The sequence below is a fragment of the Saccopteryx bilineata genome, chromosome 3 (assembly GCF_036850765.1).
Source record: "Saccopteryx bilineata isolate mSacBil1 chromosome 3, mSacBil1_pri_phased_curated, whole genome shotgun sequence".
In the NCBI taxonomy this organism is placed as follows: domain Eukaryota; kingdom Metazoa; phylum Chordata; class Mammalia; order Chiroptera; family Emballonuridae; genus Saccopteryx; species Saccopteryx bilineata.
The window spans coordinates 278,040,406-278,057,236 of record NC_089492.1 but is presented as its reverse complement, the minus strand read 5'-3'; the positions used below and the strand labels follow the sequence as shown (position 1 = coordinate 278,057,236).

Genomic DNA, 16,831 nt, shown 5'->3' with positions numbered 1-16,831 from the left:
AGAGACAGGGGGGAGGAGCTGGAAGCATCAACTCCCATATGTGCCTTGACTAGGCAATGGACTATGCATTTTTAAAGAGTGGTTCCAACCTGACCTGTGGTGGCACAGTGGATAAAAGCTTCGACCTGGAATGCTGAGGTCACCCCTTCAAAACCTCTGGCTTGCCTGGTCAAGGCACATATGGGAGTTGATGCTTCCTGCTCTTCCCTCCTCTTTTTCTCTCTCTCTCTCTCCCCCTCTCTTCTCTCTCTCTAAAAATGAATAAGATCTAAAAAATAAAAATAAATGTAAAAAAAAAAGAGTGGATCCAGAAAGCATTCACTTTAGACTCAGTAAATACCTTTCTCTTGTCCAGTAAATAATGAAAACTAAATAAAGTTCAAAGAATAGATTTCCAGGTCCAACTCCTACAAATGAATTTAGAACTTTGAACCACATGTTCACTTCCAAATCATTTCCACTAAAATTAAGGCCAGTCTAATTCTTTAGGATAATCGTGACTTTTGGGACAGAAAGTAACACATTACAAGGAAAGACTAGAATCAAATTAAGATGTCATTTAGAAAAAAATTTTAAGAGGTATTCCTCCATATTTAGCTATTTCTATTCACCTTTTGTTTAAGGTTATAGCAGTAATGGAAAATCAAGATTACCAAAAAGAGAAAAACCACAAATACAATTATGCTTGAGTATTTATTTTCTAAAATTAGGGTTAAATTGCCTCTCTTCTTTAAGTAGAAACTGGGTATGGGGGAATTCATGTCTATGAAATGACAAAGACAACATATAATTACATATGGTATACCAGTCTTAAAAAGTTGAGGTTTCCTTTTTGAGGCACTAAGTAAACATCACATATGCAGTAGAGGGATGAGGTGGATTACGTGGGACAATTCTTAAGAAATTAGAGGTCAGCAGAACACTTTCCTATTCTTAGTATAATACTTGATAGTAAATTTTAAAGTAATCTAATAGTATCATAAAAAAGAGCTCGTAGAAAAGAATTCCTGTTAATACCATGAGGGCACAAAGGATACAAGGAAACAGAACAGTGAGCTGCTTCCAAAGTGACCCAATCAGATTTTTCTTTAAGAACAAGTCATTATCTCACAAAATAGAAATACTCTTGTAAGAGTCATATGTGCAAACTGCTGACCTACACCTTATAATTTATTAGGAGCTTCCCATTTTCAAAAGTACATGGTATGAAAATTATATGGAATGCTACACATCAAGTTATTGCTGGTTTACATAGCATTTCTGCACTGTGTAGAGGTATTGTGGGTTATATGACAGGGAAGGGAAAAGTTAGTTCATACACATTTGCGAATGAAAAAGAAACAAGGCACTCAATGGCAACAGTGCCATCCCAGAATATCTTACAGACCAGCTCCAGCAGGTAACCTTTGGTACAGCTCCTTCACCTCTTCATGCTTTGCTTTGCCTTTATCCACACTTTGCTTACGCATCTCGGCCATCTCGATACACCACTCCTCAAACTTGGAATTATCCCGATCTACCAGCTCTTGAAGAAAGGCTATTCAGACAGAAAGAAAAAAAAAGACTTTATCCTGTTTTCAGACACAGAACCATGCTGGTCTCTAAATGACATCAAACACCGGCTAAGGTTTTGGAGGCAGCTTCCTACTACGGTCTTCTTTTCTGTTGGAGACCCCCAACCTAAAGGCAAAAGTAAAACTGAAGACAAACACTAGAATGTGATTGCCCACACCTGGTTGTGCATGACATCATCAGCCAACTAGAACCATCAACTGGCTCAGAAATACAACTTCAAGGCAGATGGCTGCCTGGCCTAGGTGGCGCAGTGGAGAGTGTCGACCTGGAGGTCACCGGTTCAAAACCCTGGGCTTGCCCAGTTAAGGCACATACGACAACAACCATTAAACAACGAAAGTGAAGCAACTATGAGTTGAGATTTCTCATTCTCACCCCTCCTCCTCTCTCTGTAAAATTAATAAGTAAAATCTTAAAAAAAAAAACACCCAAAAAAACAGATGGTACCACACAGCATATAATAGTATTAGGTAAAATAGCAACTAAAGAATTCCTTCAGACCAGTAGCAACTCTTCTTTTTGAAAATCTAGAAAATTTATGACTAACTAGCTTAAACCCACAAATACTTTACAAATTGAACACTATAAAACCAAATTGCTCTTTAAATAAATACATATCTTGATTACCCTTAAGATTTTTTTTTTATTGCTTTTGCTTTTCTTGGTGGAGGATGGGAGTCTCAGTGGAGTAGTTCTTTAAAGGCTCCTTTGTTTTAAAAACTCACTGCTTTAAAGCAAATTTGTGATTATATTTACTTTCACCAATATTTACTACATGCAACCAACTTATATTAAGAGCAATGAAATGCAATCTGTTCTTGTCATGGATCTTTGAACATGGTATTCTAAACATCTGCCTTACACAACCCTGGAAAATTGCTTACCTGGTACCTGAACAGCTGTGCTGGGCTTTTCTTGATTTTGCAGTCTATAAACCAACATGTAAGCGTTTCGAGAGCAGTGAGTTCCTTTGCCACACTTGGGTTTACGTGTCTGGGACTTAGAAGGTTCTGCTAAGGTACGGAAATAAAAAGATGACTAAATTAGAATGTCTAGTTTGTTCATTCTTTTATAGGGTTGAAGTGGGGCATAGTCAACAATTCCTAAAATATGTGTTCAAGATACTTTAACTTGGATTTACAACATTAAAAGGCAACACAAATTTAGCAGGCTGTACAGATGTTTGAATTTTTTAAAAAGTTTACTACTTTTCCCTCCCTGGCCTGCCATATTCCATTTTCAAAAGATGGTAAGAAAGTACTGTTTTTCACGAGGACAAACCTGGAACCAAAAAAACATACTACCCCTCTGAGTTTTATTTTTTTATATTTTTAAAGATTTTACTTATTGATTTTAGAGGCAGGAGGAGGGAGGAACCAAAAATATCAACTCATAGTTGCTTCACTTTAGTTAACCGCTTATTGATGCTTATTGTGCGTGCCTTGACCAGGCAAGCCCAGGGTTTCAAAACAGCGACCTCACCATTCCAGGTGGATGCTCTATTCACTGTGCCATCACAGGTCAGGCCTCAAGTTTTATTTTAATGTTGGTCTTAAATTATAAAAATAAATCCAGACAATATAATTGTCTGAAGTAAAAAAAAAAAAAAGGCACATTCAAAGAAAGAAAAGAAAAAGAAAACACTAATGAGCAGAAAGAATTAAGTAGTAAACAGAAACATTAAGTGTCCTACATCATAAATATATCTCATGAAAAGTGATCTTCAAACTGGGTTTGAGTATCTATCTCAGCGTAACATTCCCAGTGGAATGAAAACATGGATAATTCTGAGAAAACAATAACCAGATCTTTAATTCACCTATGTACTTCTCTAAAAATTGATCTTCTCTAAAAATTGCTTTGCCTCAAAGCTGAGGTTTCATTGATGGTTACTACCCTTCCTCTCTGTTATCTATCTCCTACTTTAAAAAATATATAACCTCATCCAGTGACAAAAAAGTCTCATCTGTGTCATTAAAAGACACATGTACAGACAGGGACGATGTACTGGGGAACACAGGTGACATTAGAATCTATGTAAACACAATAAATTAAAAAAATAAAGACACGTACAGTAAATTTTTTTGTTTAATTTTTAAATTTTTTAACATACTTACATTGATTTAATTATATCATATTTGTAATTTTTTAAAAAGTGCAATCCAAAAGACCTTTTAACTACTTAGTTTTATAATTATAGAATATTTAGTATATTCCACTAGAACAAAATTCTTAAAATATCAGTGTAATAGAAATACTAGTTTAAGAGAAAAGAGAAGCATTAAAAATGACTGCTACAAAAAAAGATCAGTTCATTTATCTTTATTTTGAAAGACAGAGAGACAGAAAGAGAGAGATGAGAAGAATCAATTCATAGTTGCGTCACTTTAGTTGTTCATTAATTGCTTCTCGTATGTGCTTTTTTGACCCAGGGGCTCAAGCTGAGCCAGTGACCCCTTGCTCAAGACAGCAACTCGTGGGCTCAAGCCAGTGACCTTGGTATCTTATTGATAATCCTGTGCTCATGCTAGCGACCCCACACTCAAGCCAAGGAACCCATACTCAAGCCAGCGACCTCAGGATTTCAAGGCTAGGACCTTACCATCCCAGATCAATGCTCTATCCACTGTGCTACCACCAGTCAGGCCGGTTCATTTATCTTTAATAAGAATGATGTGGGTATCAAATCCCATGTTACTTCATTTTACCTGGGTTCTCTTAAGAGAAAGATGTTGTAGTCTTATTATTTATATGTCAGAAAATACTTTATTCAGAGATACTTAAATTTATAATAAACAATGTTGAATTTTAAAATGTGCAAAGGAATACAAATTTGTTTAATATTCTTACAGAGAATACACAACAAAAAAGTTTGAGGACCTCTATCATGGGGAATTAAAAATCTCAGGAGCATATATAGCGAAGAGGAGGTTGGTCATTTCTAACTGAAAAAGTATTAAGATTTAAGAGGTTCATTACTCTGTACAAGATAAAATAATTCATTAAAGTTCACAATAAAGTAACTAATGGAATTTAATGAGCAAGCATTTTCTACTTTTGATAAAAACAAAACAACAAATGAAAGCTGCACTGTGACCTGCATATCACAATGAGGTAGTAAAATACTGGAAAAGGGGCCTGACAGGCATGAAATCCTCTTTTCTTGAATTTTAATCTTTAGGACTACCTGTATGTAGAGGATTGAATGGCCTTGACAATGCTTTTAATCCTACAATTCTCTGACTGAAAATAAGATAGATCAAGTAAACCTCAATAAAAAACTGTCATATAAAACCAAAATTAAGTGATTCACAATTTAAAGCTACATGTGAATTTCACTCCTAGTAAGAATATCGGCCCTGGCCGGTTAGCTCAGTGGTAGAGTGTCGGCCTGGCTTGCGGGAGTCAGGGTTCGATTCCCGGCCAGAGCACACAGGAGAAGCGCCCATCTGCTTCTCTACCCCTCCTCCTCTCCTTCCTCTCTGTCTCTCTCTTCCCCTCCCACAGCCAAGGCTCCACTGGAGCAAAGTTTGCCCAGGCGCTGAGGATGGCTCTGTGGCCTCTGCCTCAGGCACTAGAATGGCTATGGTTTCAACAGAGCAACGCCCCAGATGGGCAGAGCATCGCCCCCTGGTGGGCATGCCTAGTGGATCCCGGTCGGGCACATGTGAGAGTCTGTCTGACTGCTTCCCCGTTTCCAACTTCAGGAAAAAAAAAAAAAAAAAGAATATCACTATATGAAAAAGCATAAGCAAATCTGAAGAACTTGAGTATTACTTAGGTAAAGTGGGAGCAAGATTGCTAAATGTCTATAAACACTTAAATGTGATTTAAAAATCGAACCTACTGTATTGTACAAATTTAGTCACCACATGAATAGCTGTAGAAAGATTATCCCCACATGCCTTGAAAGCCAACCCCCACTGCCATGCTCCTCCCTGACACCTTGGAAATGGGGTTCTGATCTGTTAGAAAAGAACAGTGTCAGGAAACGCACACTTATTCCTATTCCTTTTCTGATTTAGATCCCACAGTCCAAACCTCACCCCAAAATGACAAACATGATAAGAAAGTGATGAAAACCTTAGCCAAGACAGCTCCTACTGGAAGAATCATTCACTCCTCCAGGGAATAAAATGTGTATTTGGCCTAAGAAAACTTGAATGGTGAGGGATCCATACTAGGACACTATTTCAAGAAGTATTTTTTAAGGCAGACCTCATCACTATAAGATGGCAAAAAACTTGCTCCCCAGAAGTGCTGCTCCACACTCCACGGGTGGGATAAGGCACTTTTTTCCCTCCATTCACATCAGATTTATTGATTTTAGTGAGAGAGGAAGGGGACAGAGAGAGAGAGAGAAAGAGTGAGGAATAATGAGCTGTTCCTGTATGTGCCCTGACCGGGGATCAAACTGGCAACTTTTGTGCACGGGGCCAATACTTTGTTTTTCTTTTTTTTTTTTTACAGAGACAGAGAGAGTCAGACAGGGATAGACAGACATGAACGAAGAGAGATGAGAAACATTAATCATCAGTTTTTCGTTGCGACACCTTAGTTGTTCATTGATTGCTTTCTCATATGTGCCTTGACCACGGGCCTTCAGCAGACTGAGTAACCCTTTGCTTGAGCCAGTGACCTTGGGTCCAAGCTGGTGAGCTTTCTGCTCAAACCAGATAAGCCCGCACACAAGCTGGCGACCTCGGGGTCTCGAACCTGGGTCCTTCCGCATCCCAGTCCAACGCTCTATCCACTGTGCCACCGCCTGGTCAGGTACAGGCCAATACTCTTAACAACTAAGTTATCCAGCCAGGGCAGGTGGGATAAGATACTTAGTAGGGAGGAACAGACACTGTTTTTAAAGCAAAGCAAAGTTCCCTTGCTGTAGTCATTTCCCAAAAATAAATTTCCAGACCCAGAGAAAAAGACAACAAATCCTACAAGTTAAATCTACTGTTGTTCATTTTTAGTTTAATACTCACCATCCTTTCCAAAAATTAACCTAGTAATTGAAAATTAAGTATCTGCCTTCAAACATGACATTATGGAAATGACCTCTGGAACAAAACTTTTTTTTTTTTAAATTTCAAGCACTGCTAACAAAAGATGTTCAGAGATTGTATGTGCTTATTAAGAAATCCCTGATAGGCCATTAATAATCGTGGGCCGTAATGACTTATTCACAAATATTTCTGGTAAAAACAAAAAAATTTATATTTTAAAAGGGCACTCACAACTTAAAGGTTTTACCTAGATCTTCCTCAATCCCTAGTTGTAATTTCTTCCCCTCCATCTTTTCGATGTCCTCATCGTTAAACTTATACCATTCACCAGACTGTGGATCTTTCACATGGGCAATGTAGTGGCCGGAGTAAGCACTCACTCCTCTGTGGATGAGGACTGCACTGAGTTCATACACATAGGACCCACCTGGAAAAGGAGACAGGGGAAATGTGAATGGGGGCAGCTTAGAGACTCTTTAATTTATAAGGAATTACAGACATAGTATTGACACTAAGGTCACAAGTGTGCGCTAGAGAACAGTGAAATATCTTCTTCATTTTTTCTTCTTTTATACCTTCATTATGCAGATATTGATAAACCATCTAATCTTTGTTATGTACTGACTCATAGGAAATGGAACTAACATCTTGGCTTGCCTAAAACGCAACTGCTCCCAGAGATTAGCCAATGAAACGTAACAGTGTTATTCTGCATTCATCACAGGCAGATCACAAGTTACAATCTCTGAGTGTTACAATTATCAGTGCTCAGTAAAAATATTACCTTTATGTTCCACATAAGGCTCCATATCCAGAATCTCTGAGAAGCCAATGTAGGTATTCAGCTTTTTCTTATGTCCAGTTTGCCTAACCAAGAGGAAATTATATTTATATTTAAAACAATCATAACACAATATATAAACTCCTTCAATTATCTTAATAAACTAAACAGTAACTAGTTAGAATTCATGTCACAATCTTGCTCAAAAACTGATTATAAGTAAATACTGTCTTAGAATTGGGAAAATAAATCACTTAAAAGGTATAAATTTATTTATTTTTTTTTTTTTTACAGAGACAGAGAGAGTCAGAGAGAGGGATAGACAGGGACAGACAGACAGAAACGGAGAATGAGAAGCATCAATCATTAGTTTTTTGTTGCGTGTTGCAACACCTTAATTGTTCATTGATTGCTTTCTCATACGTGACTTGACTGCGGGCCTTCAGCAGACCAAGTAACCCCTTGCTTGAGCCAGCGACCTTGGGCTCAAGCTGGTGAGCTTGGGGTCTCAAATCTGTGTTTTCCGTATCCCAGTCCAACGCTCTATCCACTGAGCAACCGCCCAGTCAGGCTAAAAGGTATGAATTTAAAGTGCCAATTCCAAACACACTTATTTCCAGAGGTTTTAATTTAATCACAAAAGAAAATCCCAGATGCTCCTACCTTTTTATAGAGGAAATACCTATATGTAGACACTACCTAATTTTAGTTATAAAATAAAAGACATATTCTCATGGGGGTGGGGGTACTATATGAGTAGAAAATTTACTCTAGTTCTTACACAATAATACAGAATGTTAAGGCAATTCAGTTCCTACTCAAATGTTTGCCTTTTCCTTTGCACTTTTTTTTTTTTTTTTTACAGAGGAGAGGGAGAGACAGAGAGAGGAGAGACAGAGAGAGAGAAGGGGGGAGGAGCTGGAAGCATCAACTCCCATATGTGCCTTAACCAGGCAAGCCCAGGGTTTCGAACCGGCGACCTCAGCATTTCCAGGTCGACACTTTATCCACTGCGCCACCACAGGTCAGGCCTCCTTTGCACTTTAAAATAATTTCTTAGAATAAAAAATAAGGAATTTCTATTTTTTCTAGTTCTCAATTTCATATAGATGGCTTCTTTAAGAACTTTGTGGCCCTGGCTGGTCGGCCTGGCATGCGGGGGACCCGGGTTCGATTCCCGGCCAGGGCACGTGGGGGAGGCGCCCATTTGCTTCTCCACCCCCCCCCTCCTTCCTCTCTGTCTCTCTCTTCCCCTCCCGCAGCCGGGGCTCCATTGGAGCGGGGATGGCCCGGGCGCTGGGGATGGCTCCTTGGCCTCTGCCCCGGGCGCTGGGGTGGCTCTGGTCGCGGCAGAGCGACACCCTGGAGGGGCAGAGCATCGCCCTCTGGTGGGCAGAGCGTCGCCCCTGGTGGGCGTGCCGGGTGGATCCCGGTCGGGCGCATGCGGGAGTCTGTCTGGCTGTCTCTCCCCGTTTCCAGCTTCGGAGAGATGTAAAAAAAAAAAAAAAAAGAACTTTGTGATAGCCTGACCAGGTGGTGACACAGTAGATAGAGCGTCGGACTGGGATGCAGAGGACCCAGGTTCGAGACCCCGAGGTCGCCAGCTTGAGCGCGGGCTCATCTGGTTTGAGCAAAAGCTCACCAGCTTGGACCCAAGGTCGCTGGCTCGAGCAAGGGGTTACTCGGTCTGCTGAAGGCCTGTGGTCAAGGCACATATGAGAAAGTAATCAGTGAACAATTAAGGTCTCGCAACAAAAAAAAACCTGATGACTGATGCTTCTCATCTCTCTCTGTTCCCGTCTGTCTATCCCTCTCTCTGACCTCTGACATTCTCTCTGTTCCTGTAAAAAAAAAACAAAAAAAAACCACTTTGTGATAAAACCATAAAATATTGGCATTTCCAAATGACTCCACCTATATAACTTTCATCCTCAAATTTAGCCCTTCAAATTATAACCTTTTTAGCAATGTCACCCCATTAAAATTAAAAATGGCAAAAAAAAAGCAAAAAATATATATATAAGCATTTTATTTTTTAGGATTTTTACTTAATTTATTTTAGAGAGAGGGAGAGAGAAAGAGAGAGAGTAGAGGGGGAGGAGAGGGAAGCATCCATTTGTGTAGTTGCTTCTCCTATGTGCCTTGACTGGGCAGGCCCAGGGTTTTGAACCAGCAACCTCAGAGTTCCAGGTCGACACTTATCCACTGTGTCGCCACAAGTCAGGCAAATTATAAGCATTTTATTATCTTATCTATGGTAAAATCTGTACATAACAGTCCACAAGAAGCCACAAACACTACCACTTGCACATGCTTACCTGTCAAATACAAAACGCATCAGCTGTAAGTTCAGAGTGCAAGGAAGGCTCAGGAGTCGGATCTTCCTGGTGGCGTTCTGTTTGCTCTGACAGTTTTCACAGAAATAGCGATTGTCTCCTTCTAATCTTTCTTCCTGAGAAGGAATAAGACATATTTTTAAAACATTTGTAGATGTTTTTTTTTTTAAATGCACTTTTTTTTTTAATTTATTGATTTTTAGAGAGAGAGGAGTGAGAGAGACAGAGAGAGAGAGAAGGGGGAGGAGCAGGAAGCATCAACTCCCATATGTGCCTTGACCAGGCAAGCCCAAGGTTTTGAACCGGCGACCTCAGTGTTCCAGGTCGACGCTTTATACCACTGCGCCACCACAGGTCAGGCCCGAAGATGGATTTTTTTTAAGTGATCAAATCTGTGATATAAAGCATAGTTCCACTTTAACTAACAGCTCCCATTCAGGGTGTTTAAAATCAAGCTACCCTAAATAATGAAGGACATGTAAGATAAAAGGCACTGCTTTAGCATGACATTAATTTGGATACAATAATTTGAAACTGATGTGCCTCTTTCCAAAATGTGTAATTTTTAAAATACCTGTTTTGGGTCCTCTGTCCCGATAATGCCACTTTTGGGAATTGTAAAGAAGTGACTTTTAAAATAGAAATATCATATGTACTTTTGATACAACATAATTAATTTAAAACCAGTGAACATAGATACAAACTACACAAGGGAACCCAAGTACAAATTGCATATATACACAAAATTTATACACACACAGACACATACACGGTTAAAATTTTTTTTTTTTTTTTCCCCTGAAGCTGGAAACGGGGAGAGACAGTCAGACAGACTCCCGCATGCGCCCGACCGGGATCCACCCGGCACGCCCACCAGGGGCGACGCTCTGCCTACCAGGGGGCGATGCTCTGCCCCTCCAGGGCATCGCTCTGCCACGACCAGAGCCACTCTAGCGCCTGGGGCAGAGGCCAAGGAGCCATCCCCAGCGCCCTGGCCATCTTTGCTCCAATGGAGCCTTGGCTGCGGGAGGGGAAGAGAGAGACAGAGAGGAAGGAGGGGGCGGGGGTGGAGAAGCAAATGGGCGCTTCTCCTATGTGCCCTGGCCGGGAATCGAACCGGGGTCCCCCGCATGCCAGGCCGACGCTCTACCACTGAGCCAACCGGCCAGGGCTACACGGTTAAAATTACTAACCCTCATTCATGAGAGAAAGAAAGCTAAAAGAAGAGTACAGGAAAATTCAATGTTACAGCTAACGATGGCTTCTTTTTCAATTTTTCCTTTCTGTTTCTAAAACAGTTTTTTGATATAAATTACTATAAGTGATACAATACTGGCCCTACCACTCTATTCACTTGGCTCCAGGATACCACATTCACCTGTTTTCCTCTAACTCACTGGTCACCCTCCTCCTCAGCACCCTTTGACAGTTGTTTCTTGCTCCTTGATCTCTTTTTTTTTTTTGTATTTTTCTGAAGTTGGAAACGGGGAGGCAGTCAGACAGACTCCTGCATGCGCCCAAAGGGGATCCACCCGGCATGCCCACCAGGGGGCGATGCTCTGCCCATCTGGGGCGTCGCTCTGTTGAAACCAGAGCCATTCTAGCACCTGAGGCAGAGGCCACAGAGCCATCCTCAGCGCCCAGGCCAACTTTGCTCCAATGGATCCTTGGCTGTGGGAGGGTAAGAGAGAGACAGAGAGGAAGGAGAGGGGGAGGGGTGGAGAAGCAGATGGGTGCTTCTCCTGTGTGCCCTGGCTGGGAATCGAACCCGGGACTCCTGCACACCAGGCCAACGCTCTACCACTGACCAACTTGCCAGGGCTAGCTCCCTGATCTCTTAATGTATAAATGTCCCGGGGCTCAGTCCTTGGTCCCTGTCTCTCTCATCCTTGATGATTGTATCCAGCCCCACTTTTCTCCTCAACTATACCTCTCAAATGTAACATGCCCTGGTACAAACTCCCAGTTCGTCTCCCAAACCTGTCTTTCCCATAGTCCTTCACATTTTGGTTATGGCAACTCCATGCATCCAGCTGCTCAGACCTACCTTAGTAGTCCTGGACACCTTATCTTTCTCTCCATGTCCAATCTGCAAATTTTATCAGCTCTACTTTGAAAATGTATCTAAAATATAGTCTATATTTTAATAAAACACAACACCTCTTCAGCTAACTCTTGGTCCAAGCCACCATCAACTCCTGTCTGCCCTAGCCTTACCATCAGCCTATTCTCAAGACAGCACTCAGAGATATTCTGTTAAAACAGGTTACACCACCTGGCCTGTGGTGGCACAGTGGATACAGTGTTGACCAGAAATGCTAAGGTTGCCAGTTTGAAATTTCTAGGCTGGCAGGGTCAAAGCACAAATGAAAAATAACCACCCACTCCTCTCCTCTTCTCCCCCCACACCCCCTCAACACAATTTCTAAAAATCAATAAATAAAATCTTTAAAATCAAACCCTTTTAAAGATTTTAAACAAATCTTTAAAAAAAAAAGTGCCCTGGCCGGTTGGCTCAGTGGTAGAGCGTCGGCCTGGCCTGCAGGGGTCCCGGGTTCGATTCCTGGCCAGGGCACACAGGAGAAGCGCCCATCTGCTTCTCCACCCCTCCCCCTCTCCTTCCTCTCTGTCTCTCTCTTCTCCTCCCGCAGCGAGGCTCCTTTGGAGCAAAGATGGCCCAGGCGCTGGGGATGGCTCCTTGGCCTCTGCCCCAGGCGCTAGAGTGGCTCTGGTCACGACAGAGCGACGCCCCGGAGGGGCAGAGCGTCGCCCCCTGGTGGGCGTGCCGGGTGGATCCCGGTCGGGCGCATGTGGGAGTCTATCTGACTGTCTCTCCCCGTTTCCAGCTTCAGAAGAAAAAAAAAACCAAAAAAACAAGCAAACAGGTTACATCGTTCCAATGCTCACAGCTCTCCAATGGCATCTGACCTCACTTGGAGCAAAAGTCAAACTTCTGACAAAGGTTTACCAGGCCCTGTCTGAATCGGTCCTTAGTTAACTTCAGCTTCCGTCCTTCTCCCCTTGTTCGTTCACTTTAGTCACTCTGAACCCCATCTACCCAAAACACTTCTCCCAATTCCTGCATGGCTCACTCTATCACTTTCTATCATTTTATTTCTAATTGTAACCAACCTCGCCCTCATCCCTACTGCGTTCTCCACCCCCCCTTCCCTGCTCCAGTTTTCTTCATAGCACTGATTATAGTTGATACTCTATATACTTATATTTATTTTACTGACCCTCCCTGGTCCCAACACCATTACACTGGTAAGTTGCTTTAAGGGCAAAAGTGTTCTCTGTTTTGCTGACTATGGTTATCCCAACAGCTGAAACAGTGCCTAAACATGGTAACTACTCAATCAATATTGAGCTGAATGGATTTAATTCATGAGATTAATAGCATCTCATGGTTGTGCTAAAGGAGTAGTAGGTAGAAAACATATTAAAATATTTTAAGAAAGTTTTTTATTTTTATTTTTTATTTTTTACAAAGACAGAGAGAGAATGTCAGAGAGAGGGATAGACAGGGACAGACAGAAACGGAGAGATGAGACGCATCAATCATTAGTTTTTCATTGCAACACCTTAGTTGTTCATTGATTGCTTTCTCATATGTGCCTTGACCATGGGCCTTCAGCAGACCGAGTAACCCCTTGCTCGAGCCAGCGACCTTGGGTCCAAGCTGGTAAGCTTTTGCTCAAACCAGATGAGCCCGCGCTCAAGCTGGCGACCTCAGGATCTCGAACCTGGGTCCTTGGCATCCCAGTCCGAAGCTCTATCCACTGCGCCACTGCTTGGTCAGGCAAGAAAGTTTTTAAATAAGCTCTTCTATTATGCTATGTCTGTTCCTCCCTGATAACAAAGGTTTCCTCTCAGCACCTTCTCCACTCTGAACCAAAGGGAATCACTTTTCATATCAGTACATATATATCTAAATGTACGGAAAGTAGAAATATCAAGAGACAGTGCTGAAGAACGGTCACATCGATGTAAAACCTATTCACATTCAACACATTCTAGTTCTCATTAAATGAAAACATAAATTAACCTATGGTAACAGCTTAGACTTCCTTAAAAACTCTACCACTGCCAATCACATAAGTTTTTACACATACCGTATTTCCCCATGTATAAGACTCACCCTAATTTTAGGGCCCAAACTTTGAAGGAAAAAAAAAAGTATTACATAAAGTTATTGAACTCAAGTTTTATTCATCATAAAGTTCATACAACTTCTCATCACTGTCAAAACTCCCATCCATTAGCTTGTCTTCATCTGTGTCTGATGAATCATCGTCTATATATATTTACTCGTCCTTAGTTCCATCTGTGGCATTTGAAATGCCACAACCGCTGTATAAGACGCACCCAGTTTCCCAGTTTATAGACCCCAAATTTTTCAAAAGGGGTGCGTCTTATACATGGGGAAACATGGTACATAACTTTACATATAAAATAATCTGAAATAGCTAAAAATTATTTTAAAGTGCAGCCTGCTTCAATACTTTTCAATTTACAAAGTTTCTTCTAGATTAAATAAACAGACACTTCATGTATAGAAAACGTTGAGATAACGAATTTACCCATTATATTAAAAAACCATTCATAATAGTATTTAACTGTTAATGAGCAGAAACAACATATACACCAAAATTGAATACCTTTAAAAATTCCGAGATACAATCTGTTAACTGTTTGTGGCCTTGGATATTTAACTCCAGTTCATAAAACTTTGATAAGAGCTTAGACTCTCTGCCACACTGATTGCAACTATAATAAAATAGAGTGATAAAAAAATTAAGATCAAAGTGGGAAAAACAATAAAGTTCTGCTGTATTACATCCTAGAAATATGGATAGAAGCACTTATTACTTTAGTTCTCTTTCACAGAAATTGTTTATATACTTATTTTTTAGTTATTAATAAAATTTATTTTATATATTTAGAAAATAAATAACAACAGAAAGTGATTGTTGAGGCCATATATTTTTAAGAGGTCTTTTACATTTACTCTCAGTATTCTAGCTGGCTCCAGTCTTCCTCCTTCCACTCACACCACAGTCATAAAACAAATGGCAAAAGCTCAACCAGACACATTCCCTAACACCTGGATGGGTTCAACTGTAATTACCCAGTCAGTTGTTTACATGTTCCCATGGCAATGAACTGCTATAAATATTTCAGATCCCATGATAACCCACTAAAGCTATTACTTGGAACTGAACTGAAAATCAGGTAACATACAAGCACTGTCTTAGAATAAAATGTATCATGAAGAAGCTGAAACACACTTACACAGTGACGTAAGCATATTCCCCACAAAACTGCTGTTGGACAATGTTCCGCACATCTGGATTTTTTTGTTTAGACAAAGTATCTTCCAAAAGAGACATAAAGAGCTTTGAAAATTCTTGGGCATCCTACAACACAAGTTTGGGTTAATAAAAAGAAAAGGCATATCCTGTTTTCAATTCTGATACAAAGAGTGGTAAGTTAAAGATTCTCAAAACTATCTGTACTTTGAACTTAACGTTTTAAAAAAAGGACTAGAACTATGTTGAATCAGTTTGTGCTCACATACGAACTTCAGAAAAGGGATCAAAGAAAATATATAGTAAATAAACACTCTAATTTAAGATAGAAAAGAATAACTTTAAAAAAGCATTTCACACCTGACCAGTGGGAGCCCAGTGGATAGAACATCGACCTGGAATGCTGACATCCCAGGTTCAAAACCCCGAGGTCTCCAGCTTGAGCGCGGGATCGCCGGCTTGAGCATGAGACCATCACCTTGAGTGTGGGACCGCCGGCTTGAGCATGGGATCATAGATATGATCCTATGTTCACTGGCTTGACTCCAAAAGTTGCTGGCTTAAGCAAGGGGTCAGTGGTTCAGTTTGAGCCACGAGACCCCTCTCACCCCTGGTCAAGGCAAGCAATGAACTAAAGTGATGCAACTATGAACTGATGCTTCTCATCTCTCTCCCTTCCTCTCTCTTGCTAATAAAACAAACATTTCACAACCCTGATAACCCTGGCCAGGTGGCTCAGTTGATTAGAGCATTGTCGTGACATGCTAAGGTTGTGGGTTTAATCTCCGGTCAGGGCACTTACAATAATCAACCAATGACGGCATGAATAAATGAGATAATAAATTAATGCTTCTTTCTTTCTCTCTGTTTCTCTCCCTTCCTCTCTCTCTAAAAATCAATAAATAAATTTTAAAAATTTTTAAATAAAAAATAGGAAGCATTTCACTTTATTTCCTTCTATAAACATTTTAAGGAATACTTGGGTACCTTTTTATATTAAAAAAAAAAAAGTTCTTACCTGCTGTTGCCCTGTGTCCAAGCCCAAGGCTTTAACAAATCCTGATGGATCAATGTATCGCCTATTACTGTTTTGCAACAAGGCAAACAAGTACTGGAGATGTTCACATATTGTTTGAGGCTCATAATCTATTTAAAAAATATTTATTTTTTTTAAAAAATGGCTACTTTTTAATGTACTTCATCTTCACATGAAAACATATAATAATTAAGCACCCTTACGGCCAAAATACACAGTGTTTTAATATAGTTTTAAAACTTCAAAAGAAACAAATTAACAATCAGGTCTTTTGGAAGTAACAAGGCAGCCACATACATCCCACAAAAGCAAGAGGACCTATGTACATTATAACAATCACAAACATGACTATAGTTTCTAAAATGTCAAATCACACTGAAACATCCATTCCAGTAATAGAAACCATATTTACCATTCATATCAGGTGGTCAAATACTTCAACAAAATCTCATTAATATGAACTTGCCACAAACAGCAAGTGACAGGAATCTCAAGCACAGATTCAAGTTTGAATGAAGATTTTGCTGTTAAAAATTCTAGAATTTTTGAGTTGCAAATTTTAATGAGCTGGGGGGGGAAGCCATGCAAATCAGAAACATGAATCTCAAGGGCGCTAGACGTGAGTACTATCTTCTGTGCCAGTTATCAATTTATTTATTGATTCTCAGCTCCAAATCCACCCAGTTCAGTGATAACAGAGATGAGTTCTGCAAATATGTCTCCCTTGCCAAGTAGTACAAAGTTAGATCTTATCAGCAGGGACACGGGAGGGTTCAGGCTCCTGTGGG

At 40.4% G+C, this 16,831-nt stretch overlaps 1 protein-coding gene across 5 annotated transcripts in view; it reads right to left on the bottom strand.

Annotated features, from left to right (window-relative positions):
* The window catches only part of USP48 (ubiquitin specific peptidase 48), an 88,936-nt gene that overhangs the window by 45,659 nt on the left and 26,446 nt on the right, over positions 1-16,831 (bottom strand). For 3 of the 5 annotated variants that reach the window (XM_066270185.1, XM_066270181.1, XM_066270183.1), the window contains exons 5-12: positions 16,026-16,153; positions 14,991-15,115; positions 14,357-14,465; positions 9,678-9,811; positions 7,363-7,445; positions 6,826-7,005; positions 2,460-2,588; positions 1,388-1,537 (exon numbers count right to left, since the gene is read on the bottom strand). In XM_066270185.1, the coding sequence (XP_066126282.1) occupies positions 1,388-1,537; positions 2,460-2,588; positions 6,826-7,005; positions 7,363-7,445; positions 9,678-9,811; positions 14,357-14,465; positions 14,991-15,115; positions 16,026-16,153 (1,038 nt within the window). The remainder of the gene's footprint in view (positions 1-1,387; positions 1,538-2,459; positions 2,589-6,825; positions 7,006-7,362; positions 7,446-9,677; positions 9,812-14,356; positions 14,466-14,990; positions 15,116-16,025; positions 16,154-16,831) is intronic. The other 2 variants (XM_066270182.1, XM_066270184.1) reach the window with 2 other exon arrangements.